At 43.8% G+C, this 26,463-nt stretch overlaps 1 protein-coding gene across 2 annotated transcripts; it reads right to left on the bottom strand.

Moving 5' to 3' along the window:
• Positions 1–23,111: 23,111 nt before the first annotated feature.
• Positions 23,112–25,064, bottom strand: CF2H8orf33 (chromosome F2 C8orf33 homolog). Of its 2 annotated transcripts, XM_060611498.3 has the most exons (6): positions 24,935–25,064; positions 24,801–24,846; positions 24,525–24,703; positions 24,210–24,294; positions 23,884–24,030; positions 23,112–23,532 (listed from the first exon to the last, which is right to left on the bottom strand). In XM_060611498.3, the coding sequence occupies exons 1-6, from the start codon at positions 24,938–24,940 to the stop codon at positions 23,393–23,395; spliced, it is 603 nt and encodes a 200-aa protein (XP_060467481.1). In that variant the 5' UTR covers positions 24,941–25,064; the 3' UTR covers positions 23,112–23,392. The 2 variants fall into 2 exon arrangements, with proteins under 2 accessions (XP_060467481.1, XP_060467479.1); XM_060611496.3 differs by having other exon boundaries at positions 24,801–25,049.
• Between the last annotated feature and the right edge of the window lie 1,399 nt (positions 25,065–26,463).

The following is a 26,463-nucleotide window of genomic DNA, read 5'->3' as shown; positions in this document are numbered from 1 at the left end:
AAGGAAGGAAATAATAGAGATTAAGGCAGAAATAAGGAATATAGAAACCAAAAAGACACTAGACCAAATCAATGAAACCAGGGGCTGGTTCTTTGAAAGCAGTAATCAACTTGAAAACCTCCTAGGCAGACTTTTCACAAAGAAGAGAGAAAGGACTCAAATAAATAAAATCACAAATAAGAAAGGAGAAATAACAGTCAACACCACAAAAATACAATTAGAAGATAATATTATGAAAAACTATATGCAACAAATTGGACACTCTGAGAAAAGTGGAAAAATTCCTAGAAACACACAAACTACCAAAACTGAAACAGGAAGATATCTAAAATCTTAAAACAGAAAGAAATCATATCAGTAATTTAAAAAATCTCCCCCCAACACAAGGGCCAGATGGCTTCATTGATGAATTCTACTATACATTTAAGGAAGAGGTAATACGTATTCTCCTCGAATTACAAAAAATAAAAAAGAAGGAAAACTTACAAATTCATCTTATGAGGCCATCATTACCCTGACACCAAAACCAGATAAAGCCTCCACTAAAACCGAAAACTGCAGGGGCGCCTGTGTGGATCAGTCGGTTTACTGTCCAACTCTCAATTTCGGATTAGGACATTATCTTGCAGTGCGTGGGTTCGAGTCCCACGTTGGACCCTGCCATGACAGTGGGGGGCATGGCCAGGATTCTCTCTCTCCCTGTCTCTCTGCCCCTCCCTCACTTTTATCTACTCTAAGTAAAGAAATAAACATTTAAAAAAATGTTTAAAAATTTTTAAATAAAACTGCAGACCAATAGCCTGATGACTATGTACGCCAAAATTCTCATTAAAATACCTTCAAATTAAAGTCAACAATACATTAATAGAATCATTTACCATAATCAAGTGGGATATATCCCTGGGCTGCAAGGGTGGTTCCACATTCACAGATCAATCAACACGATGTACCACAGTAATAGAAGAAAGGATAAGAACAATATTATGCTTTCAACAGATGCAGGAAAACCATTTGACAAAATGTCACATCCATTCATGATAAAAAAAAAAAAAACCCTCAGCAAAGTACATTGAGACTCAACCTACCTGCACATAATAAAGGTCATCTAGGAAAAACCCACAGCTAATGTCATCCTCAATGGGGAAAAAATTGAAAGTTTTTCCTCCAAGGTCAGGGACAAGACAGGGATGACCCCTCTCACCACTGTTATTCACATAGTACGGGAAATCCTAGCCACAGCAATCAGACATCAAAAAGAAATAAGAGGCATCCAAATCAGCAAGGAAGAAGTAGCACTTTCGCTATTCGGAACTGACATGATGTGCTCTATAAAAAACATGAAAGACTCCCTTAAAAATTGCTAGAATTGATATATGAATTCGACAAGTCACCATATACAGAAATCAATGCACATAAATGTATTGCATTTCTATACACGAATCATGAATTAACACAGAGAGAAAGTAAGGAATCAATCCCATTGACAGGTTCACAAATACCACAAGATACCAGGAATATACCTAACCAAAGAGGTGAAAGAACTGTACTCTAAAGGCTATGAAACACTGATGAAAAAAATAGAAGAGGACACAAAGAAATGGAAATACATTTCATGTTCATGGATGGCAAGAACAAAATATTGTTAAAATGTCTACACTCCTCAAAACAATCTACACATGTAATGAAATCCCTATCACACTAACAAAAACATTTGTCACAGAACTGGAACAAATAATCTCAAAACTTGTATGGAATGACAGAAGTCCCCAAACAGCCAAAACTAACTTGAAGAAGAAAAGCAAAGCTGGAGACATCACAATTCCAGACGTTAGGTTATATTACAAAGCTGTACTGATCAGAAGAGTATGGTACTGGCGAAACAACAACAACAACAACAACAACAACAACAACAACAACAACACAGAGGCATAGATCAATAGAATAGAAACCCAGAAATGAACTAACACCTATATGGTCAATTAATTCTCAACAAAGCAGGAAAGAATATCCAATGGAAAAAAAGATACTCTTGGGACACATGGGCGGCTCAGTCACCAAAGCATGTGATTGTGAATTCAGCTCAGGTCATGATCTCAGGGCAGTGCAGAGCATGCATGGGATTCTCTCTCTCCATTTCTCTCTGCCCCTCTTCTGCATGCTCTCTCTCTCAAAATAAATACATAAACTTAAAGTCCCCTCAACATATGGTTTTGGAAACACTGGACAGCAACCTGCAAAACAAAACAAAACAAAACAAAACAACAACGGACCACTTTCTTAAACATACACAAAAATAAATCCAACATGGATAAAGACCTATGTGTAAAACCTGAAACCATAAAAATCCCAGAGGATAACAAGGGTAGTATCTTATTTGACATTGCCTGTACAAACGTCTTTGTAGATATATCTCCTGAAATAAGGGAAACACAAGCAAAAATAATGGGACATCGTAAAAATAAAAAGCTTCCATCGCCAAGGAAATAATCAACAAAACTAAAACACCTACAGAATGATATTTGCAAACGACATCTGATAAAGGGTTAGTGTCCAAAATATATAAAGTTATAGAGCACACAAAAAATTAGAAATCCGATTAAAAATGGGTAGAAAACACGAATAGACATTTTCCCAAGGAAGACATACACGTGGCCAAGAGACACATGAAAAGATCCTCAACAATACTGATCTTCAGGGAAATACAATTCAAAAGTACAATGAGATAACACATCACATCTGTCTGCATGACTAAAATCAATGAATGATGAAACAGCAGGTGTTGCCAAGGATGTGGGGAAAGAGGAAACCTCTTGCACTGTGGGGAGGAATGCAAACTGGTGCAGCCACTCTGGAAAACATCATGGAGATTTGTAAAAAAAAAAAAAAAAAAAAAAAAACTGGAAATAGAACTACCTTACGATCCAGCAATTTCACTACGAGGTATTTACACAAATAATACAAAAATAATTCTTCAAAGGGATACATGCACCCTGATGTTTACAGAAGCATTTTCTACAACAGCCAAATTACGGAAACTGCCCAAGCATCCATCAACTGATGAATAAATTAAGATGTAGTATATGGAATGTAATATTATTTAGCCGTAAAAACATGAAATATGGTCATTTGCCACGAGGTGGATAGAGCGAGAGAATGTTATGCTGGGTGAAATAAGCCTGTCAGAGAAAGACAAATACCCAATGATTTCACTAACACATGGCAATAAAACAAAACAAAGCGGGGGGGGGGGGGGGGGGGAGGGAGGAGACAGTGACAAGCAAATAGACTCTTAACTAGGAAACAAACTGAGGGGTTCCACAGCAAGGTGGGGGAATGGGTGAAAGAGCTGATGGGGATTAAGAAGTGCACCTGGGATGAGCACCGGGTGACGTGTGGAAGTGTTGCTCTACATTGGACACCTGAAATTAATATTACACTGTATCTTTACTCACTGGAATTTAAATTAGAAGATAACATAACGTTAATGACAGGTACAAACCAGGTTTTCTGTAGTTTTCAATCACTTCACTCGGTTGGAAAAATAACCATGAAATTTTTTAAAAAGCATGTATGATGTGGGGACAGTTTGTGTCCTTACCTCGGTCTCTGGTTCCAGCAGGACTCGGAACGTGGGTCCCAGCTCATTTTCTAGAAGGTCCTGAGACGAGCATTTCATGTATTCACGTCCTAATTGAATGCAGCTCCCGTGCTTCTGAATTTCTGTTAGGGTTTCTTCCCGGAAACAAGCCTGAATCTGGAACAAACCATCGACTGCATCTATGAGGTGATGTCGTGGGACCCCGCAATCCACGAGTCCTTTAGTAAAATACGTCTTGTTCAAAAACTGTCCGGGACGGGGTGGAATGAAACACGGGAACAGCTCAGAAAATGCAAAGGCCTGTGCAGCTCAGCAACCAGCTTGCCCAGGGAAGCCACCCGGCGCCCCCTCCTCAGCATTCAGTACAACAAGGCAGCTTCTCTCTGGCGACTCAGGAGATGCCAAGTTGCTGCTAAGCTCCCAAGGTCTCCCCTGGGGCAGGCGACAGAACCTGCTGGAAATGCAGCTCTGCTCTCTGTACTGAGGCAGCGGCAGAGGCTCTGAGTCCTCTGGGAGCAATAGAAGCCCTTCCTGCTCTGAGGTGCCCTGGGTCAGAAAAGCCGATGATGCGCCCTCTGCTGGCCATCACTGCCTGGCAGAGGAACCCGCCCCTCCGGGTCTGTGGTGCTCGAGCTCTCTCTGCTGGCCACCATGGGAATTCCTACAATGTTGAAGACCCTGGTCGCTCAGCTGAGGGACCGAAGGTGCTCTGGGCAACTAAGCCTGTTCTCCACATTGGGAAGGGTTTTAGTGACAGGGCCTGGGACACAAAGAAATCTTTTCCTTCTCCTTTTGTGAGTGAAGAATGAAACCGAATTTATTAACGTAATGACATCATTTGTAATGCTTTAAGCAATGTTCCCAGAAAAATAGACCGCCAATTTACACATGCTGAACATGAGGCAATTGTGTTTACCACCTAAGTGTTCAGGTTAGATAAAGAATGGACACCTTTGAGAGAGAGATACCGGGGTCCAGCTATGGAATGAATGAGTCCTAGGGATACAAGGGACAGCCAATGGAATGGAGTCAATCCTGTAATAATACTGTTGCATGTTTTCACATGATAGCTACACTTGTGCTTAAGTACAACATAATTTACAGACATATGGAATGACTACAATGTATGCCAAAAACTAACACAACAAATGTGTGAACAATATTTCAATTAAAAATATACATCCTTTACACTATCTTTAATTTCTCCTTCTTTGCCAATAAACTATCATTCCTGGGGTGCTTGGGTGGCTTAGTCGGTAAAGTGTCCGACTTTGACTCAAGTCATGATCTTGCAGTCCATGAGTTTGAGCCGGCGTCAGGCTCTGTCCTGAGAGCTCAGAGCTTCAAGCCTGCCTCAGATTCGGTGTCTCCCACTCTCTCCCCCCTCCCCAGCTCGGGCTCTCTCAAAAAAAGAAACATTAAAAATGAAAAATCATTCCTCATTTAGAATCTGTGAATTTCCATTTATACCAGATTCTCTAACATCACATTCTTGATGTTGAAAGCTTATCTGAAAAGTCACTAATAATATCTTTGATGACATATATGTGACAAGGTCAGAATGCAATGTACAGAGAGCTACACATCTGTTTTGAATTTACAGTATGTATCCTTGGCTAATCCAATGAAATGTGCTTTAGGGATACGGATGGATGAAATAATGTCCATCAGTCATATAGGTCAATTTCCTATAGGACCATTATGCCTTCAATTATTAATTGCCATCTCTTCAGAATTAAAAGAAACCTGGGACTATAAAATGTCTTTGAATTTGATGTAAGAGAAGACTATGGTGTTTTAAAGGGTCCACCTACCTTCTGGAATGCTCAGATTGGTTGTGGACAGGAGAATAGCCACCTATGATTTGGATGCACACCGCTAGTCCCAGAGGGAGGATATGGACCTTATTCTCAAATATTTTTTTATCAATAATGCTACTCCACCTCTGCCAGGTCCAAACTGCAGGACCTGGGGGCAACACAATGCCTGATGCCTGGGTTCAGAACTTGAGGAAGGCCAGCTGGTGGGGGGAGGGGGGAAATCCAACAGGACCTGGGGCAGTGAGGGAGATGGCCCTGGGACACCTCCCCACAGGACAGGCTCTGGAGTTTACCTGCCAAAGAGCAGCACACTCTCCCTCAAGACATCCCTCTCCATGACAGAACATGAGGCTGAGTCTCACAAATCCAGAAGAAATGAGGGATACCCATCCTTTCAATTTCAATGGCCTCTGCAGAGCTTGGACCCACGGATGTTGGAGTCTTGGGGTCATGAAACTCTGATGCCCATGATACAAGCCCTTTCTGCCCCAGAACTCAGAGCCACTTCATACATCCCCTCTCCCCTGGCCCATCTCACCCCGTCCACATACCTGGACCAGGTCTCTACTTTCCTCCTTGTACTTCCTCTTTGTCTCCGTTTCTCTCTAACCACATCTCTCTCTGTTTCTTCCTTTCACTCTCTAGGGAGTGGTGTAACATACGGTGCCAAGCTTTGTTCTTATACATGTGAATATCCAATTTTCCCAGCACCAGTTATTCAAAAGACTACTCTTCTCCACTGTGTATTATTGACTCCCTTGTCAAATACTAGGTGATTTTGCATGCATGGGTTTAGTTTGGGCTCTCAATTTCTGTTCCATTGTCTTGTGTGTGTGCTTATGCCAGTGACATAACTGATTTCTTTGTGTTAGAATGAAGCTTGAAATCAAGAGGTGTGATGCCTCCTGTTTTGTTCTTCCTTGCGTTTGTTACTTGGGGTCTTTTTGTGGTTCCAAATACCTTTTAGGATATGATTTTCTAATTGCATAAAAATTGCATCAGAGTCTTGATAGAGATTGCACTGAATCTCTAGATGGCTTTGGGTAATATGGACATTGTATCTATATTAATTCCTCCGAAAGTTGGACATGGGATGGCTTTTCACTGACTTGTGTGTTCTCCTGTTTCTTTCACCCAAATTGAACTTCTTCCATTCCTGTACACAGGTTTTATAGTTTTCTGTAGAGAGATCTTTCACTTCCTTGGCTAAATTTATTCCTATAAATTTTATTGTTTTTGATGCTATTGTAAATGGGATTGTTTTCTTTACTTCTTCTTAGATAATTGGGTTAGTGTATAGGAAGGCTACAGAATTTGATATGGTGACTTTCTATTTTGGAACTTTACTGCATTTCTTGATTAGATATTAACAGGATCTTTTACATTAAACTTTTTACTTCATTTATTTACCTTATTTAAAAAAAAACATGTTATTTGGGAATAGCTGACACACTATGTTACATTAGTTTCAGATGAACAACATAGTGATTGGACAAGTGTATACATTCTGCTATGCTAACACAGGTGTAGCTATCATCTGTCACCGTGCATCACTATTCCAGTACCATTCTCTATGTTCCCTATGCTATATCTTCTATCTGTGACTTATTCATTGCATAATCAGAAGCCTGCATCACCCAATCCCCTTCACATATCTAGGGCATCCTTGTCTTGTGCCTGATTTTAGTGGAAGATCTTTCACAATTTCACTATTGAGTATGATATTAGCTGTGGGCTTCACATACATGGCCTTTCTTATGTTGAGATATATTCCTTCTACACTGAATTTTAAAGAGTTTTTTTTTTTTTTTTTAACATTTATTTATTTATTTTTGAGACAGAGAGAGACAGAGCATGAACGGGGGAGGGGCAGAGAGAGAGGGAGACACAGAATCGGAAGCAGGCTCCAGGCTCTGAGCCATCAGCCCAGAGCCTGACGCGGGGCTCGAACTCACTGACCGCGAGATCGTGACCTGAGCCGAAGTCGGACGCTCAACCGACTGAGCCACCCAGGCGCCCCTTTTAAAGAGTTTTTTAGCACAAATGGATACAGAAATTTCTCAGAACTCTTCTTCTGTGTCTATTGACATCATCACATGAGTTTTCTTTTTATTTTTTAAAATGTATTTATTTAGTTTAGTTTAAATGTATTTATGTATTTCTTTAGTATTTATTTTTTCAAGTTTTTATTTAAATTCCAGTTGGTTAACATACAGTGTAATGCTAATTTCAGGCATAGAATGTAGTCATCCATCACTTACATACAACACCCAGTGATCCTCACTACTAGTACCCTCCTTAGCCCATCACCCATTTAACCCATCCCCCTGCCCACCTCCCTTATAGTAATCCTCCGTTTGCTATTTATAGTTAAGAATCTTGTTTCTGGTTGATTTTATTTCATTCAATTATGTGAGGGGTCACATCGATTGATTTGCGTTTCTGAAACATCCTTCCTTTGCAGGGAAAAAAAACCCTTCATCACGGTCAATGATCCTTTTAATGTGCTGCTGAATTTGGTTTGCCTGTACATTATTGGGAATTCTTCATCTACATTCATCACGGGGATACTGACCTATAGATTTCTGTTCAGGTAGTATCCTTCTCTAGCTTCCCACCAGGGTAATTCCAGTCTCATGAAATGAGTTTGGTGGTGTTCGTTCCTTTTGAATCAGTGAGACGGCTGCTGTTAGTTCTTCTACAAACGTTTGGTCAAATTCACCAGTGAATCCACCTGGTCCTGGGCTTTTCTTCCCTGGGAGAACTTCGATTACTGATTCAATTTACTTGCATTGGTTATCTTCTTGTATTGATACAGTCTTCCTTTAATGGGTCTGTGCAAACCTTCTATTTCTTCCTGGTACAGTCTTGATAGGTTGTGTGTTTCTAAGAACCTATCCATTTCTTCTAGGTAGGCGGTTTGCTGGCATCTAATGTGGCCATATTGGCTTCTTTGTCTCCTTTATGTTTCTTTGGTATAAGGCGTAATGTCTTCTCTTTTATTTATAATTCTTTTGAACTGGGTACTCTCTCTGTCTTAGCGTAGTCTATGTATAGTCTTGACAATTTTGTTTCACTCTTCTGAAAACCCCTGTTGGTCTTCTTCATATTTTCTATTGACTTCATGGTCTCAGTTTCATTGGTTTGCACTCTCTTATGGATTACTCTCTCCCTTTTGAGAACATTGGACATAGATTGTTTTTTCTAGTTCTTTGAAGTTGAAGGTAGGTTGTTCATTTGAGTCCCAAATCTATCCTCCACGCATGCAAATCCAATGGCTCATCAGAGAACCTTCAATAGGTCTCTTCTGTCCTATTTCTCATTCTCAGAACTCTGAGAAATTAAAATCAGAAAATTTATTTGAAGACACAATAGATGAAAACTTCCCTAATGCAGGGAAGGAGACAGATCCAGAAGCAGGAGGCACAAAGAACCCCCAATATATTCAACAGAAGCAGATCCACACCAAGTCATATAGTAATTAAAACACAAAATGTCGTGATAAAGAAAAATTTTCACAGCAGGAAAACAAAAGATGACATTTACCTACAAGGGAAACCCCATAAGGTTATCACTGGATGTTTTTCAGAAGAAACTTTGAAACCGTAAGTGACAAGCATGGTATGGTAAAGGTGCTGAATGGAAAAAATCTGCAGCCAAAGAGAGTCTATCCAGAAAACTATCATTCAAATGGGAGGAGAGACCAAGAGGTTCCCAAATAAATACTCAGCAAGCTCACAACCAACAAACCACCCCTGCAAGAAATGTTAAAGGGGACTCTAAGTTGGAAAGAAACACCTAAAGTGACCATATTAAAGCGTGAAATGCAAAAGCAATAAAAATGTGTATATCTGTAAAACATCAGACAAGGTATTCACGATATGAAAGGTTTTGAAATAGGAACACTACATAGCTACAACACGGGGAGGAGAGGAGTAAATAACCGGTTCAAACTTAGGCAACTATCAACTTAATATAGACTTCTATATGCAGAAGTCGTTAGGTACAAACCTCATAATAACCACAAAACAAACACCACTAATACATATGCAGAGTATAAATACAAGCAATTTCAACTGTGAAATTGTGAAGAAACCCAGCAAACCAAAAAAAGAGAAAGAGAAGAAAGGATCAGAAAAATTCAGAAACAACCAACATCAAGTAATAATAGGACAAGTACATGTCTATCAATTACTTTGAATGGTAACAGAATAAATGCTCAAATCGAAGGCACTGGGTGACAGATAGGGGCAACTGGATGGCTCAATCGCTTGAAATTTCGACTCTTGATTTCAGCTTAGGCTATGATCCCAGGATCATGGGATTGAGCCCCAATTGAGCTCTGCACTGAGCATGGAACTTGGTGAGGATTCATTCTCATTCTCATTCTCTCTCTCCCTCTTTCTCTCTTTGTCTCTCTCTTCCCCCATTCCCCCCACCCTGCCCTCCCATGCCTGTGCTCTCTCTCTTCATAATAAAAAGCACTGGGTGATAGAATGAATACAATATAGGACCCATCTATTTCCTACCTACAAAAGACTAGTTATAGAACTAAAGTATCAAAAGAAAACTGCGGGAGACATACCTATATCAGACAAAATAGATTTAAAAATAAAACTGTAACAAGAGACAAAGAAGACACTATACTAATAAAAGGTATCATCCAGCAAAAAGATAGAACAATTGTAAACATATAAGCGTTCAACCTGAGAGCATCCAAATACACAAAATAGTCCAAAACAAAAGTAAAGAATTCATAGTCATACAATCATAGTAGGGAACTTTAACACCCCAATGATATTAACGGAGAGATAATTCCATCAGAAAATCAACAAGGAAGTAGTGACTTTGAATGATAGAGTACACCAGATGGAATTAACCGATATATTTTAGATATTCCATCCTAAAAGAACACAATACACATTCTTTTCATGTGCACATGGAACATTCCCACACTCAATAAAATATTAGGTCATAAAACAAGCCAAAACAAAATCAAACCGATCGACGTCATACCATGTGCCTTTTCAGACCACAATGCTATGAAGGTAGAAGACTACAACAAGAAAAAAAAATCTGGAAAAGGCACAAAAACATGGAAGTTAAATAACATGCTACTAAACAATCAATGGCTCAACCAAGAAATCAAAGACAAAATCCAAAATGACACAGAAACAAATGAAAATGAAAACACAGCAATCCAACCTTCTGTAAAGCAGGAAAACTGGTTCTAACAGGAAAGTGTATAGCAATACAGGTCTGCCTCAAGAAAAAAAAAAAAAAAAAAAACCCTGAAGCAAACTCCATGACCTTATAACTATAAAAGCCAGAAAAAGGACAACAACCAAACAGCAGAATAAACAAAGAATTAAAATCAGAGGAGAAATATATGATATAAAGATTAAAACTATGCACCCCATGGACCAAAAAAGGATGAGGCAGTAAGTGAAATCCTACCACACCGAGAGAGGGCAGGGTGATGGTGTGAAACATTCCAAAACCAAGCTGGAATGGGGCGAGGCGAGAACAACCTCCAGTGCACGGAGACAAGCCTGATAAAATGAACGCAATCCCTCCCAGATGGAGGGCGGTGTCCACGCATGAACATCCTCCCGCACCAAGTGGGAGTGCAAACATGACCTACTTCGTCCGATAGCCCTAACCCTAACACTAACCCAATCCCAACACTAAAACATAACGGTTAACCCTAACCATAGCCCTAATACTAAAACCTGCACGTATGCCTAGGTCTAAACCCAACCCTAACCCTACCGAACTGTAAGAGTAACATAACCCGAACTAACCCCAACCCTCCTACCCGAATGCTAAAACTATAATCCTAAAACCCTAACCCTAATGCTCTAACCCTACCTGCTAACCCTAAAATTATTAAACCAAAAACTAACACTAACCCTAACCATAAAATTCTAACACTAACCCTGAAGCTAACCCCTAATACAATCCTCTAAACCATAACCTGAACCAAACTCCTAGACCTAGACCTCACCTTATCCCTAAACCTAATGCAAACCTTAACACTAACGCTAACAGCTAACCCTAACCCTACCATCTAACCATAACCCTAACTCTCAAACCCAAACCATAACCCTAAACCTTAGCCTAATCCAAGTCCAAAGCTAACGCCTAAACCTAACTCTAACTCCAAACCCTAACCCCTAACATAACCCTAAACACTAACCATAACCCTAAACCCAACCCTAATGCATAAACCTAATTCTAGCCCCTAACACCAACCCTAACCGTAACCCTAACCCCTAACACCAAACCCAATCCCAAACCCTAACCCAACACACACGACACACAGGAATGGCATCACCTCAGCACTGATGAAGTCCCTGGACAGAACATTAACCCTAGTTAAGGATCTCTCTGGATGGGGACCCAATTCCTATCTCTGAGAACACCACAAACAACGGGCCCAAAGCGGTGCAGACTTACTTGGCATGGAACATCAAACATCATCACGACATTTCCAATGCCCGCACGATGCTGCACAAGGCGTTTGATGAGGCCCAACTGAAGATGGCACACACAGCTGGCCCTGGCTCACAAAGACTAAGCCTGAACACCCCGCTCCAATGAGGCCTACACTCAATCCTCTGGGAAGACCACTACCCTGCAAGAGTTTCAGCACTTAGAGCTTCCTGGGACCTAACCCTAACCTTAACTGTGACACTCACATACCGTTCAAACTAAACCTCACCCCAACTCAAACGTAACCCTACACAAGACCCGCACCCGCACATGGACCCTCATTCAGCCACCCAGGGTGATCACGGCAATGGTGTCGCTTCGGCCCTGGCAATGTCACTGGACCAAAACAACTTTGGCTAAAGTTTTCTCCTAATGGGGACCCAATTCCTAAGTCTGAGGACATGACGGACATGGGCCCCAGAAGCAGAGGAGGATTACTCAGCATGGAACCTGGAATATCACAATGTCATTTCCAAAGACCAGAAGGAGCTCCCCAGGGGACTTCTTGAGGTCTAACCAAGGAGTGGCCCTGGCACCCAAAACTCAGCCTGACTGGGACCCTCCTTAGACCCCTCTACTCAGCCCTGTGGGGGGACAACTGCCCTACTGGGGGTATAGTGCCACGAGCCTCTTGTGACCAAGCCTAATCTCAACGGTGACCCACAGTATATACATGAACCTGAACCTCACCTCATCTTTAACACTCACCCTAAACCTGACTCGCACCATGCATGTGCCCACACATCATCGATACAGGGAGATCACAGGACTGGTGTCACTTCAGCCCTGGAGATTTCCCTGGCCCAAACACTAACCGTAGCTAAGGCTTTCTCCACATGGGGATCGAATTCCACTGTCTGTCAAAGCATGCAAATAGGTTGAGAACCGGTACAGGATAATTCTGTGTGAAATGTAGAACATCACCATGTCATTTCCAAAGCACTACTTCCGATGCACAGGAGGATTCCTGAGGCCTACCGAAGAGTGCGGATATAGATGTCTGGCGGATATAGATGTCCGACTAATGCTGACCGGCACCCTCCCTTCTGCACTCCAGTCATCCCTTCGGGGAGACAACTGCACTGCTGTAGGTTCAGGATCTGGAACCTCCTGGGAAATAATCTTAACCCTAAACAGAACTGTAAACCTAAACCTAAACCTAAACCTAAACCTAACACGATCTCTCACACTAACTCTACACCACACCCACACCCGCCCATGTGCCCCATTTCAGCCCTCCATGGAATTCACGAGAATGCTGTCGCTTCTGCCCTGGAGACGTCCCTGGACTGAACCCAAACTCTAGCTAAGGCTCTCTCCCCATGGGGACCCAATGCCAAAGTCTGCAAACAGCACCCACAGAGGTTGAATAATCGGTGCAGAAATACTCAGCATGGAACAGGGAAGATAAACATGTCATTATGAAAGCGTGACTGCAGCTAAACAGAGGAATTCTGAGCCCTACCCAAAGAGCGTTGCATACACTTGCCTAGATTTTGAACACAAGACAAATCCTAACTGGAAACCGCCCTTGTGTACTCCACTCAGCCCATCAGGGAGAAAAATGCCCTGCAGTGGGGTCAGTGCCAGGAGTCTCCTGGGACCTAACCCTAACCCTAACCTTAACGCTAACCATTAACCTCACCCTACACCTAACCCTATCTCTAACACTAACCCTAAACTTGACCCGAACCCACACGTGGGCCCTCAATTCAACCCTAGAGGGAGATCACGAAACTGGAGTCGCTTCGGCACTGGCTATTTCCCTGAACCGAACGCTAACCCTACCTAAGGATCTCTCCCCATGGGCACCCAATTCCAAATCTAACAACAACATGAACAGGGGCTCAAGAATCAGGGCACAAGTACGCAGCATGGAACATGGAACTTCACCATGTCATTTCCAAATCACAACTGCAGCTGCACGAGAGAATACCTGAGGCCTACCCAAAGGGTGGCCCATATATTTGTCTGGCCTTGGAACCCAAAGACTAATCCTGACGGGCACACTCCCTTGGGACCTCCACTCAACCCTTCGGGGACACAGCTGCTTTGCACTGGGGTCAGTGCAAGAAACCTCCTGGGACCTAACCCTAACCCTAACCCTAAACCCTATCCCTCACCCTGACCCTGACCCTGACCCTAAACCCTAACCCTAACCCTAACCCTAACCCTAACCCTAACCCTAACCCACATGTTCCTTGTGCACTTGAAAAGAGTGTGTATTCTGCTGCTTCAGGATGAAATGTTCTGAATGTATCTGTTAAGTCTATCTGGTCCAGTGTGTCATTCAAAGTCATTGTCCCCTTATTGATTTGCTGCTTTCACGATCTGTCCATCGCTGTGAGTTGGGTGTTGGAGTCCCATACTATTATGGTATATTATTAATAAGTTTATTTATGTTTGTGATTAATTGACTTATATATTTGGGTGTTGCATTTTAGGGGCATAAATATTTTCAATTCTTCTTGGTAGATAGACCCCTGAATTATGATATAATGCCCTTCTTCATCTCTTGTTACAGTCTTTATTTTAAACTCTAATTTGTCTGATATAAGTATGGCTAATCCAGCTTTCCTTTTTAAAATTTTTTAATGTTTATTTATTTTTGAGAGAAACAGAGTGCAAGCATGGGAGGGGCAGAGAAAGAGGAAGACACAGAATCTGAAGCAGGCTCCAGGCTCTGAGCTGTCAGCAGACAGCCTGATGCAGGATTCAAACCCACAAACCAGGAGATCAAGACCTGAGCTGAAGTCAGACACTTAACCGACTGAGCCTCCCAAGCACCTCACTCCAGCTTTCTTTTGATGACCATTAGCATGATAGATGGTTCTCCATCCCCTTACTTTCAATTCCAAGGTGTCTTTAAGTCTAAAATGAGTCACTTGTAAGCAGCATATAGATGGGTCTTGTTTTCTTATTCATTCTGATACCCTATGTCTTTTGATTGAAGCATTTAGTCCATTTACTGAAATATATGAATTTAGTGCCATTGTGTTACCTGTAGAGATGGTGTTTCTGGTGATGTTCTCTAGTCCCTTCTAGTCTTCATTGGCTTTGGTCTTTTTATTTTGTTTTGTCTTTTCTCCACTCAAAGAGCCGCCCCTTAAAATTTCTTGCAGGGCTGATTTAGTGGTCACGAACTCCTTTAGTTTTTGTTTGTCTGGGAAACTCTGTATCTCTCCTTCTATTTTTAATGACAGCCTTGCTGGATAAAGAATTTTTGACTGTATATTTATCCAATTTAGCATGTTGAATACATCCTGCCACTCCTTTCTGGCCTGCCAAATTTATGTGGATAGGTCTGCTGCAAACCTGATCTCTCTTCCCTTATAGGTTAAGGTTTTGTTTTTTTTTTTCCCTTGTTGCTTTCATAACCTTTCTTTGTGTATTTTGTGACTTTGACTATGATATGCCTTGGTGATGACTGTTTTTTTATTAATCTAATGGGAGTTCTCTCTGCTTCTTGGATATTCACGTCTGTGTCCTTCCCCAGATTAGGAAAGCTTTCTACTATAATTTGTTCACATAAAACTTCTCCTTTATCTCTCTCTTCATCTTCTGGGACTCCTATAATTCAGATGTTATTCTTTTTTATTAAGTCACTGAGTTCTCTAAGTCTTATATTGTGATCTTTTGCCTTTGTTTCCCTCTTTTTTCTGCTCCATTATTCTCCATAATTTTATCTTCTATATCACTGATTTGCTGCTCTGTCTCATCCATCCTTGCCATTGTGGCATGCATTAGAGATTGCATCTTGGTTATAGCATTTTTAATTTCAGCCTGACCAGATTTTATTTCTTTTATCTCCACAGAAAGGGATTCTCTAGTGTCTTTTATGCTTTTTTCAACCCCATCTTATTATTGCGGTTCTAAATTCTAGTTCAGACATCTTACTTATATCTGTTTTGATTAAGTCCCTGGCTGTCATTTCTTCCAGTTCTTTCTTTTGGGGTGAATTCCTTCATTTTGTCATTTTGGAGGAAGAAAAAACAATAAAATTAAAATAAAAAAATTAAGAACGAAAGAAAAATCAAATAAAGAAAGATAGATGCTAGGTGTGTTTTGGTCTCCTTGTTGAAAGAAGCTTGATAGAATAGAGAAAGGGGGAAAGGTAAGAAAAAATATATAAAAATTATTAAAAATTACATAATAGAATAGAATGAAATAAAGAAAATGAAATAGAATAAAATTTTAAAAATAAAAAAATAAAGTAAAAAAAATAAATTTTTCTCTTTCTGTGTCCAAGAAAAGGAAAGAGAAAGGAAAGAAAGAAAAAAGAAAACAATTTAAGCAAAAACAGAAAAAAAGAAAACGAACAAATCAATGAACAAGCAAACAGAGTGAAACCCAAATGAAGTTACATCCAGTTTACCCTAGAACTGAAACTATGAAGCAGTCTCTAGTCCGTGCATTAAGCAGGTGGAGTGACTGGTGCTGGTCTTCTGTGGGATGTGCTTGGAGGGTGAGTTTGGTGGCGCTTGGTGTAATGGCTCTGTTCTCCATTAGGTGGTGCTGCTTAGCTTACTAGGGTGGATGAGTGTGTATGTGTGCTTGCGCTGCTCAGGAGAGGTGGAAATGGCTTCACCCAGCTCCTCAGTCTCTGGTGCAGGAGCTTTGGGCTCTCACCGACCCACAATCAAGCACCCTTCCTTTGTTCCAGGCCTCTGTCCACTCCCTGCCTCTACCCTCTCCGTGTCCAAGCTGTCTGCCTGCCAGATGAGCACCTCCCTCCAGAGCCTTATCTCAGACAGGGTTGTGTTTCAAAACCCCACACTTCAGAGACCCCTGAGGCTTGGACCTGCACCAACTCTCCAGGGGAAGGTCTCACTGAGGAATGGCTGGGTGCCAGCTTGCCCCAGAAAACACTTGTGGGATGGCACAGTGGCAGAGGTTCAGAGATTATGGCAAATCACAACACATAGCTGGTGCCAGGTTTCCCCACACTCTGGCATCTTTGTTCCAGTACCAGCAAATGTGGCTGCTGTGGAGTTATTTCTAGAGAGTGTATAAGTCCTAAAGGGTGAATGAGATAATTGCTGAAATATCAGTAATATTCTGGTCTCAAGGTTGCAAATGATAGCATTATGAGGACAGAACCCCATGATCCCCCAAAGGACAGTTGAGATATAACACCTGCTATAACTCCCTGAGAACCCTTAAAACCACACACACTCTGTTCATACCTTCAGGTAGCCACCAGACCTATGTCTGGCTACTATCTAAAGATCCTTTGTACTCTCTTTCCTTGCTTTGATATTCTTTGATACTTCTATCTAAATAAAGGCTATGTGCAGTCTGATGCTGCTGCTGTTTTGCTGGCAGAGGCAGCCCTGCATGTCCACTCAGCCTAACGTCTGAGAACTTTTTCTTCAGTGCGCAGCAACAGGCTGCTCTCCAGAGTCTGCTGGGACCTTTGCCTGTGGAAAAGCCTTATGGTCTGTACCAAATGCAGTCCACGCAGGGGAACCACTTCTCCCTGTGTGGCACACAGACCCCTCAGACCACACTGCCTGCTCCTGGGGATTCGCCCTACTTCCTCACCAGAGCACTGCTAGGCACTGAGCTCTGAAACTTCAGACTCTACGCTCCACTGTTTATAGAATCCTGATGGTATTGAAACCCTTTCCTTTTCCCCATCAATGGTTTCGGGGAACAGATTTCTTGTTCAGTCCCCTAATAGTGTTTTCACTCTTTCTTTCTCTTTCTCTCCAGCAATTTTCAGGGGGAGTGCTTTTCTTGCATGATCCCAATGTGCCACACTGTCTCCCTTTCTCTTTCTCTCTCTGTCCTCTCTCCATGAAAATGGCTCCCTACCCTCCATGGTTTTTCTCTCCTCCAGGTCACCTCTCCACACCATGTACCTACTGAGTTTTGTGGCTCAAGTTATGCAGATTGTTGTGTTAATCCTCAGATCAATTTCCTAGGTGTTCAAAATGGTTTGGTGCAGATCTAGCTGTGTTTCAGGGATGAGACAAGCTCAAGCTCAGGGTCTCCATGCTGCTCCACCATCTTCCTTCTCACCCCTGGTGATGAATTTTAATACACAACACCAAACACTGATCCACAAACAAACAAGTGATAATGTGAGGTTTATAAAATTAAAACTTGTACTCTGTGAAAGACCTTGGTAAGAGAACCAATGATGTTCAATGATGTTCTGATGTCTCAGAAATGCAAAGATTCGGGGCGCCTGGGTGGCTCACCCGGTTGAGCATCTGGCTTCGGCTCAAGTCATGATCTCGAGCCCACATTGGATTCTGTGCAGACAGCTCGGAGCCTGCAGCCTGCTTCCAATTCTGTGTCTCCTTTTCTTTATGCCCCTTCCCCATTCACGTTCTGTCTCTCTCTGTCTCTCTCCCTCTCTCCCAAAAATAAACTTTTTTTTTTTTTTTTTAAAGAAAAGAAATGGAAAGATTCAACAGGCTGAAGAGACCTGGGAGTTGTCCAGCTACTGAAAAATATTCTAAGTGAGACCTAAGAGCAGACATGGACTCTTCAAATTACAGTCAAATGTGTCTGTTTTCTCTAAGAAGTGATAGGAAGCTCAGAGAAATGTCAATAGAGTTAGATAAATGGGCCTGAGGTATAGTAAGCCTTCAGGACAATGTCCAAATCACACTGCAGAATTGGCCTTCAAACTATACAGAAAGTTGGTGTTACCCCAAAATCCCTACCAATGGCATTGTTCAGAGATGACAATGGGCAAGCTGTCCACACTGCTGTCAGTCATAAATGAGGGGAAACTGCTATCTTATGGCAGAATTTACTAACATTGACAAAATAGTTTTGTTTCTTATTAGGACTTTATATTGTTTAAATTTACACTAGAAATTCACTTGGGAGATTAAGAGATTAATGAATACTCTCCCACTAAAAGTTAAGGTAAATGTATTTTAAACTTAGCAGGATGTGCCATTGACAATTTGGCTTTTCATCTTTTTTGATGTAATAAGAAAAATTTCAAATATAGTGAAGAGAATGGTGTAGTGAATACCATAAAACACATTATCTAGACTGAATTATTAATAATTAGCCATATTTGCTTCACATTTTTTATTGTAAAATATTTTCTTGTATTATAAAACCTTATAAATTACAAACATAACAACACTGCACACCTAAATATCTCAGTATGCACTTCCAAAAATACTAGCACAATTTTCCACAGAACTGCAATACTGATGAAGTTTTGGGGTGATGGTGGGGTGGTCCGGAGCCAATGGCCAAAAAAGAATTCTTGATAACATCTTTGGTTCAAAAAGGCGATTTTGTTAAGGCACAGGAGCAGGACCTGTGTGCAGGAAAAGTAGGCAGGGTAACTGATTATATACCCTCAGGGTGGGGGCGGGGGTGGGGGGGAGTTAGGGATAGAGTAAGTCTTAACATATTTTGAAAGCAGGTTTCCAGGACTTTGAGGGGCTAGCTGTTGCTAGGAAAACACCATGTATTACCTTTTAGTAAAACCTCAATCATGAGACCCTTCAGATGTATATCAAGGGCCATAAGCTTGGAGTATGATTGCAGTATGTATCTTGGGAGAGTTGGGCTAAAGGAAGTTTCCAAAGGAATTTTTGTATGTTAAAGTAGACTTACGGGATCCTCAAGGTTGGGATAATGTTAAGCTAAGATTCTCTTTTGCCCCTAGCAAAGTGCCATCATCAAGACAGCCAAGCTTCAAGGACTTGTCAGTGGGCTATAGGCAGTAAGAGAATTTAATTTTTCACTTGCCTTTGTTCCCCACATCACCATGGCAAGCACTTAAACCCCTTTCCTCTGTTCTTGGGTAGCCAGGAGTGTCCGAGGAATACACCACCTGGGGGGGAGGGGTGGTGCTGTTAGCCTGGACTTTGCCCTCAGCTTGCCCCACACTCTCTCATCACCAGTATTGAACCTAATAAAACCAATAACTCTCACATATCATCAATGTTCAGTTAGGAGGGATTTTCTAAAAACCAATTAACATTACCATGCATACTGAAGACATAACCAGGAGAAATGATATTTGTAAATCTAAGAATCTAGTATAATTTCCCTTTGAGAAACAACAAAATAAATAGCTCCCTTGTACACTGAAGAGGAATAGAGGGGTTTGGGGGGGGGGGTGTTTGTTTGTTTGTTTGCATAAAATCATCAGGGAATGAGAAATGTAAATCTAAAATTATGCATAAAGACCTTCCCTGTAGCTGCGTGGAGAAATATGTCCAAACGTTCCAATATGACTGTTTCGATAGAAATGTGTAAGAATTACCGAAACTGAGACATTACATTTCTGCTTTCTCATCAGTGCAGACCACTATGTGAAGTATCCAATCACTTTGGAAAGAATCAGAGAGATTGCCACCCCCCACCCCTCCCTGCCCCAAAGGCTGTGACCTTTCTGGTTTTTGAGGAAAGCTCTGGCCAACACAACTCTCTCCTCTGTTCTCACAGCTATGATACTTGGGGTCTTTGTGAGGCACTGAGAAACCCCCATAGTGAAGTTCATCAACAAACCCTCAGCTACATCCTGCTCACCTCCTTCACCCTGTGCTTCCTCTGCTCCTTACTCTTCATTGGTCCCCAACACAGCCACCTGCATCCTGTGGCAATCCACATTTAGGGTGTGCTTACTATAGGTCTTTCCATGGTTTTGGCCAAAACCATCACTGTGGTCTTGGCTTTCAGGTTCACACCTGGGATAAAAGTGAGTGTTGATTAGTGTCATGGGGCATCTAATTCTGGCACTTCCATCTGCTACCTGATCCAAGTGAGTCTGTAATCTGGCTAGGAAGGTCTCCCAGCTTCATTGACACAGATACTCTGAGCCTAGATATGGAATCAATTATAAAATTCTTCAAATCTTCCCTTACCAGGTGTGCAGTGATCTCATTTTACATTCCACTTCTTGAACCATGTTTCTATCACTAGGTTTTCACTTTCTCTGCTTTCCTCAATTACAAAAGTCTTTCCCACACTCCAATCTTTAACAGGTCTTTCTACGTTTCCCCTAGCATTTCTAAAGGTTAGGTTACAGCTTTTTGTCTTCTACTCCTCTGGAATTTATTATTGAGAATTGTAAGGAACTGGCATTTCTTTCCAAGGAAAACAACAGGGAGAAGGTCTGAGTGTGACCTGTTTCTGAAGCTCCCCATGTAGGGGGTCCACATTACCAGAAGTGAGGGGACAACTGAGCCCAGGACTGGAAGGGCAGGACTGGAGGGGGTTTCAGGCCAGTGGGCCCAGCTTTTAGTGAGTCCCACAGGGACACATCAAGTGGGCAAAGTAGGCTGGGGGCTTCCTGGGAGTCCCAGAATACCTGGGGTATGTGCAGTTGCAAGTGTGCATTAAAGGGACCTCCAAAACCTCAGGGGTTGGGGTGTATCCTGTCCAGGCACCCAGTAGGTAGGTGATACACCTCCATTTTTTCAGGAGACAATGGGACTCAAATAAGGAGGAGGGTTCGCCTCTGCTGGAAAGAATATAGTCTTTGGAACAAGCCGTCAGGCACTAAGCATGTGCTGATAAAAGTTTGTAAAACAAATGATCATCATCCAGTGGTATTTATTTGTATCAGACATGTGAGTGCAGCTGCAAAGGCCACTGGGAAAAGCCAAACATGGGCTGCAGAGCCTCGGAGCTGGTATTGAGACCCCCACCCTACACACCAGGGCCTGCTGCATAGACCAGAACACTGACACCCGAGAGCAGTGCAGGTTAAGCTCCAGTTAACCTCACCCAGCACTACCTACAACTACCCCACTTATAGATGGATGAACTGAGGCCAGGCTAAAGAGTGTGACTTAGCTGTGGTTGCCCAACATGCAAGCCATGGATGAAACACTACCAAGAACATAGCTGGGTATAAGCCAAAGGAGGAGCACCCTGAGTAGAAAAATGACCTAAGAGGGAAGCAGGATTGATGGCCCAGTCAGAGGCCACATAGTGCCCTCCCATCTCTGGTCTTCAGATGTTTCCTGTTTCCCAGTCCCCTTGCACTATATTTCCCCAGAGTCTAAGACCTGCTACAAGTAAGTGGACTTTTTGTGAACATCCTATCAGGATTGAAGCCATTAAGGCAGGATTGAGTTGGTTATCGCAGGAGCAGACAAGAAGCCGGCAAGGAGGGAACAAGAAAAGGGAGCCACATCAGAGAGACAAGTCAGAAGCCTAAATGTGTGCAGGCCCTAAGTGGGGCCTCATCCACCAGCTTTCACACTGTTTTCTGGGTACAATAAAGTCACTAGGTCAGAAAAATAGGACCCAATACATATGATCACTGGCTACAATGAACACACAAGAGGTAAGAGTGATATATGGGACACTAACACCTGGAGGTTCACAGAGCAGTCAGGGGAAGAGCTGGGGCCAGGACTAGAATGTCTAGCAGTAAAGAGAGAAAGCACAAAAGGTTAGAAATTTAGTTTGAAGACAGAACTCATATACCAGCTGAAGTACAGAACACATGTATGGGAGAAGGAAAGCAAGAAAGGATGACATAGGTTTTTGGCCTAATCAACTAGGTGGGCAGTAGGGCCATTGACTCAAAAGCAAAAGACAAAGGGAGATGTAGGGTCCAATAAATGTTTTGGATATGTCAAGTTTGAAATGCCCACAAAACATCTAAGTAGAAATGCTGAATAGGCAGTTGGGCTCCTGGTATCTATCCAGTTTGGGATGCAAGCTTGGGAGACACCAGCAAAGACAGCATCACAGCCACTGAGGATTAAGTCACCCAATTTGATGCAGAAGTACTGGGACTATCATTTAGAGTAGCCAAACGTTGCAGAGGTCATCTACTGAAGCTCAACCCAGGTCTTCGGCCAGGATTGTTAGGGCAAGAAGCTCTCTTGTCCTAAGAACAAATCTGCCCTTCTGGGAGCTACACTGGCTCCCTGAGGATGACACATGCTCAGAAATGAAAGCAATACAAAGGACCACACACTGTGGTGAGCCTGGAGCCAGAAGTGCCAGGCACCTGCCTCATCTGTATTCACCTAACACAGATAATTAGCACACAAATTCACTAATCCATTTGTACAGAAAATAGTTTTCTTACTACAATGTGATATTACAGCATAAAGCACTACATCATTTGACAGGACGTTCTTTTATAGGTGAGCACCACTGAACAATTATATAGGTTCCTCCATTGTCCTTATTACAAACAGCTGCTTAATGTCAGGCTAAAGATTAAGTAAAACATTCTTTCAACGACATGCTGAACACTCACTTCAGTTTATTGTAGAAGCTTTTCTGAATGGAGCTCCTTCTTCTGGCAGGAAGCACATTTCATTTGAAAACCTACAAATGGGTCTTGTGCTTATCTGAAATTTGCTCAATATGGTGGTCTCACATCTGTCCAACAGCCATGGCACCAGATCCACGGACCATGGACAAAACCACATCTGTCCAACAGCGCATTCCCAGAAAGGCTCTGCACTCAACAGAAACCCCCATGCTCCCCAGGGAGGAGAACTGTTCCAGGATGGAGGACAGGCTAAAAGAAATTGAACCTGAACTCTTCATCAGGAGTGTCCAGGGTGGCCTTGGCTACCCCTGCTTGGCGAGTCCTGCAGACCCTTCCACTCTTCCTTCTGGTGGCCTCAGCTACAGGCTGCACCTGGGCTGTGCGGGCTGCTGTGGGGGAGAGGACAGAGTATCAGAACAGAGTAAAAGCAGCTAACATTACCTGTGCCTTAAGACAAATCAACTGATTCACTTCTCAAAGTCTTAGGGTAGGTATTATCATCACACTCCACTTAGAATCACTGAGACATTCAGTGCTAACTCTGCTGCTCTGCGTCCCAGGTCCAAGCCTGACATCTGTGTTCCAGAGAGGACCCAGCTCTCTCTCCATGTTTTCCCAGGCCTCCCTGAGTCCATCTCCTCTCTCCACCCCTGCCAGCCCTGTTACTCTAGCTTTCTTCCAGTCACTCCCTAGGTTTTTCCTCCCTACCCCCTGAAATCAACCAGTTTCCAGCTCCTCACCAGTCCTGAGAACCCGAAGGGCCTCTCGCCGCTCGGCTTCCATCTGAGCCCTGTAGTCCCCAAACAAGGAGCGCATCAGCTGCCTCTTCCGGGGCAAGGGGGTTCTTTCGCTACGCAGGGTTCGGATTGCCCCAAGAGCCTGCTCTTCTACGGATTAAAAATAAATAAATAAGTAAATAAATAAATAAATAAATAATAACTAGGAATCTTCTCTATTCTGACCGCCTATCATCCTACAGGAAAGACAATTCCATCCCCTGGCACCACCTGAAGGCCACAGCTTTATCATGGTTCACCTCCCCCCAATTCTACAGAAAGACCCTCACTCTGTTTCTGACTGGGTCTCTGCATCTTGAGGCCCAGTTCCAGTTGCTCCACGCACCACGCCAGTTCCCGGACCAGCTGCTCTGCCTGTGATGAAACGGGGAGAGTGGCTGTGAGACCGCAACAGGACAGCGTGGGCTCTAGCCCCATCCCATAGGCACCCCTCCCTCCCACCCTCCGTCCCCATCCCATCCCATCCCACCCCATCCCATCCCGGCCTTAACTCAGAAAAACCGAGACTACACACACCCGCCAGCACACTCACACCCGGGATGCAGCGCTGAATTCCACCCGCCCCGACAGAGGCCCGCCCTTGCCTGAGCCTCCGCGCTTAGGGGCGCTTCCTCTGAGCAGGGCTTTTCTGAGACCTTCCCGCCTCCACTCGCCACAGAGGCTCCGTTCCGGGTTTTCTTCTTCTTTTGCTTCTTAGAGGCTGCGTCGCCTTCACCATGTTCGGGGTGCGCCCGGGCGGCGGCGTCACTGCGTGTGGAGTGCCCTAAGCAGAGACAAACTGGATGGGACCTTACGGCGGAAGGACCCGGGGAGCCGGGAAACGACCCAGGCAGCCGCGGGCTGCGGAGCGCGGGCAGTACCTGGGCCTGCGGCCACTGATGTCTCCCGAGCAGGATGTCCTAGGGCCTGGAGAAAGGGGGACAGCACAAGGGTCATGGGGGGCCGCCAACGGCCCAAGTCCCTGGGACCCCTGCGGTCTCACCGCGCAGCTCACCGCCATGCGCCGCAGTCGCCGCCGGAGACTACGTGGGGCCTGAGGTCCGAGGCCGAAATCCCCCCCTGCGGAAACGCGTGTGCGGCGCAGAGTTCCGCTGGGCACAGACGGCGCTGTGGGCGGTGCCTTGGACGCACTGGGGGCGGGGGAGCGCGCGGCGCTTCGGCCGCAGGGAACCTAGGAAAGGTCGGAAGGGGAGCCTCTGGACGGCGCTCTCGTGGCACTTAACTACGTTGAAGCCACCACTCTGGGTGAAAGGACAACGCCTGAAGCAAGGGAATGCTCTCAAAGCTCACTTAGTGCGGAGAGAAAAACCATCGGGCAGAGAAGCGCCGTCAATAGCGGCCCGAAACAGGACGGCGAGCGGTCAGCAAAAACCTCCCAGGAGCAGCCTGTGCCTGGCCGGCGGGACTGTTCGAGTAGCCAAGAAGGAGGCCGGGGAGCTGGGGCCGAGTTGCTAGGCGGGCTCGGAGTTGTGCGAGATCTGGTCATAGACCCCGTAGGATAGCCCGCAGTCCACCTCTATTCTAAACGCAATGGGAAGCCATTGAGAGACCTTCATCCGAGGAGTGATGTGGTCTTACTCAGATGTGTATTTTAAAGATCACTCTGCTGTGTTGTGACGAAGGCCGGACGGGTTGGGGGCAGGTGAGCCTGGGGATGTAGAGGAGTTTCAGAAACTGAGGGGGGAAAGCCTGCGCACTTGCTGGTGGTCTGGATGTGAACACGGGAGCGGGGGGGGGGGGGGGGGGGGGGGGGGGGGAGGGGGGGGGCTGCAGAGGGAGGCCCATCCCACCCCACAGTCTACCTTGCCCTTCGCTTTCTGCCCAGGGCAGTCCTTCCACCTTATGGCACTAGAGACCCGGGTGCCTCCTCCCTGTCTGGGGTCACAGTCGTTAGCAGACCTCCACAACCAAGAGGAACTAGGAACTTCAGGAGAACAGGAGTCGTGAGTGTTGTCTTATGACTCCTGTCAGGGAAATCAGGGTAGAAAGCGTCGTTTCCTGACCCAGTGAATGGGAACTGCTGCCTGCCTGGGCTGAGAGGTGTCAAAGGGTAGGAGTTTGGTCATCACAGATATTTATTGCAGCATAACAAGTTGTCACAAAATTTAGCAGATTGTAAACAGTAAACATTATCTCATAGAGTTTCTGAGGATCAGGAATGCAGCAACAGCATAGCTGTGTGGTTCTAACTCAGGATTTCTCATGACCACTCTTGAAAGGAGGAATTTCAAAAACTTTTAGACATATTTTTTAAACTACCACAGTCAGGATGTATCTCAGCCCTGGGAGACTGGAGGTTTTGGCGGTGAGTGGGTTCCAGATCCAAAGGGACTTTTTACTGCCTTGTTTGGCTGTGAATCAGCCTGTGGGATTTGGCCCAGAACTGCTTCTTCCAGAAAGCCTTCTCAGCCCAGACATCTGTGATTGAGCACAATCCTCACAGCAGACTGTCCTCTTCCACAGCCCTAGATGCAATCAGCCACCCAATCCTATCAGTTGATCTCCTAAATGGTCTCCCCCGCC

This window comes from Panthera onca, chromosome F2 (genome assembly GCF_046562875.1).
Source record: "Panthera onca isolate mPanOnc1 chromosome F2, mPanOnc1 haplotype 2, whole genome shotgun sequence".
NCBI classification, from domain to species: domain Eukaryota; kingdom Metazoa; phylum Chordata; class Mammalia; order Carnivora; family Felidae; genus Panthera; species Panthera onca.
Note: the sequence above shows the minus strand (reverse complement) of the source record. Positions and strands in the feature narration are given on the sequence as shown.

What these genes read in the sequence shown, in the direction of transcription:
- CF2H8orf33 (XM_060611496.3), bottom strand. Translation starts at nt 24,876, where the DNA reads ATGACCCTTGTGCTGTCCCCCTTTCTCCAGGCCCTAGGACATCCTGCT. An exon ending in ATCAGTGGCCGCAGGCCCAG is followed by an intron (nt 24,704 to 24,800) that starts GTACTGCCCGCG and finishes GTCTCTGCTTAG; the next exon opens with GGCACTCCACACGCAGTGAC. An exon ending in CCTTCGGGTTCTCAGGACTG is followed by an intron (nt 23,533 to 23,883) that starts GTGAGGAGCTGG and finishes TCTCCCCCACAG; the next exon opens with CAGCCCGCACAGCCCAGGTG.